Source organism: Sinocyclocheilus rhinocerous, unplaced genomic scaffold (assembly GCF_001515625.1).
Source record: "Sinocyclocheilus rhinocerous isolate Xijiao unplaced genomic scaffold, SAMN03320098_v1.1 scaffold463, whole genome shotgun sequence".
NCBI lineage: Eukaryota > Metazoa > Chordata > Actinopteri > Cypriniformes > Cyprinidae > Sinocyclocheilus > Sinocyclocheilus rhinocerous.
This window is the reverse complement of record NW_015627535.1, coordinates 1,240,078-1,241,686: the sequence shown is the minus strand read 5'-3', so window position 1 is coordinate 1,241,686 and position 1,609 is coordinate 1,240,078. Positions and strand designations below refer to the sequence as shown.

Genomic DNA, 1,609 nt, shown 5'->3' with positions numbered 1-1,609 from the left:
TTAAATCCACTACTGTTTTATTGTTCTATAGTATTTAATGCAATTACATCAGAAATAATTAAATTACAGAAAAATTAAGAGTAATCCCTTATTTTTCTTTCAAAGGAAAAAGTTATTAAATTACAATAATTAATTGCTAGTAATGCATTATAAACAACACTGACTGTAACCAATTCCAGTTAGTTCATAATTCTTTAACTGACAGTCATTCAACTCAGACTGTCAGGCTTTAAACGGAAGTTTCCGTCTCGTAATTCCAACTTTATAGTGCAATCATGTGTTCTCAATTTGTACCTATGATCATTTCATATCATTTGAACATGCAAAACACGCAATGCGGTGGTGAGTTTGGCAACATACCATTTGAATTGTTTATCTTTGCGTCCTGCATAGTGCTTCACATACTTCAAAAGAAACGGAGTGGCCAGTTTTCAGTGTACACTGCGCAGTGTGGTCTATGCAGTAGCCTACACCAGCTGTCCATTCCAAACATAGCCGACGACTTCTTTTTGGGTAGTAAAGAGTTAAAAGGTGCTCTAATGCGTCACGCAGGTGCCTCTCAGCGTCTTAAATTTCAAAGACATTCAAGAAGTTATCACTGTGCTATATAAAATTTGCACACACAAAAAAAGAGCGGTTGGGCTTTGTTTACAAGTATATGAAATGTTTAGCATTAGGGTCGAACCCGCAACCTATAATCTCCCAGCACTGATGAACGTCGCGCTCGCATCGACCTCTCCTCCACTCCACAAACCTCTTAAACGGATCGCACACGTCCTCCGCTATAGCCGGGGTCCCCACTTACTTGTGCCCTGTTTTAAGCATCAGGGAAATGACTGCGTAGCTTTTCGACCCCTGGGACGTTTTCTTTTTTCGAAAGGAGTTCTTATCGTCTGGATATGTGGTGGATGCTGTTTCCCAGATGGATCTGGTTTTTGTTTGGACAGTTCTGCGTCTTGCGTTTGGACTTGCGCGCGAGAGCGATGCCAATGACCCTGTCCAAAGTGGTTTATTCTCACGCGGGGATGTGTCCGAATGAGATGAACCCGAACTTGTGGGTGGATGCCATGAGCACCTGCACGCGAGAGTGCGAGACCGACCAGGTGAACTTAAGCCGCTCCATTCCAGCATGTGTCTGTTTTTTATCATGACTATAAATTAAAAAATATTGTAGCCATTTTTTTAATATAAGTACTAAAATATAGCTTTGCAGTTTCTAGTTTTCGTACTATAATGAGACATTAGAATGTCTATTGGTAATTTTAATGATTTAATTAATTAAATGTAATTATTTTTAAATTTAATGATTAATTAAATTTAATTATTAAATAATTTGTAATAAATTAATTTGTAATTTAGATTTGTAACAACAATATTTTGGAAGAAACTATGGTTAGCATGGCGCATTTGAACACATTCACCATGGTAACCATGGTTTTACGCCCAAGTACCATAGTTGCTATAGTTTTTGTCAGTATAGTAAAACTGTGGTGTGTTGTGTTTGTCAGTATAGTAAAAAGTGGCATGATTAGCATCAAATAAGAAACATAGCAAAAAGACAGAATTATATTCTAAATATATAGTTTTTATGATAATAATTTGATCAAAT

General features: G+C 36.8%; 1 protein-coding gene across 1 annotated transcript in view; it reads left to right on the top strand.

Moving 5' to 3' along the window:
- Nucleotides 1-818: 818 nt before the first annotated feature.
- LOC107728683 (WAP, Kazal, immunoglobulin, Kunitz and NTR domain-containing protein 2-like) overlaps nucleotides 819-1,609 on the top strand; it is a 3,913-nt gene continuing 3,122 nt past the window's right edge. Inside the window, exon 1 of the mRNA XM_016538961.1 lies at nucleotides 819-1,103. Coding sequence (XP_016394447.1) covers nucleotides 900-1,103 — 204 coding nt within the window. The 5' untranslated portion in view covers nucleotides 819-899. The remainder of the gene's footprint in view (nucleotides 1,104-1,609) is intronic.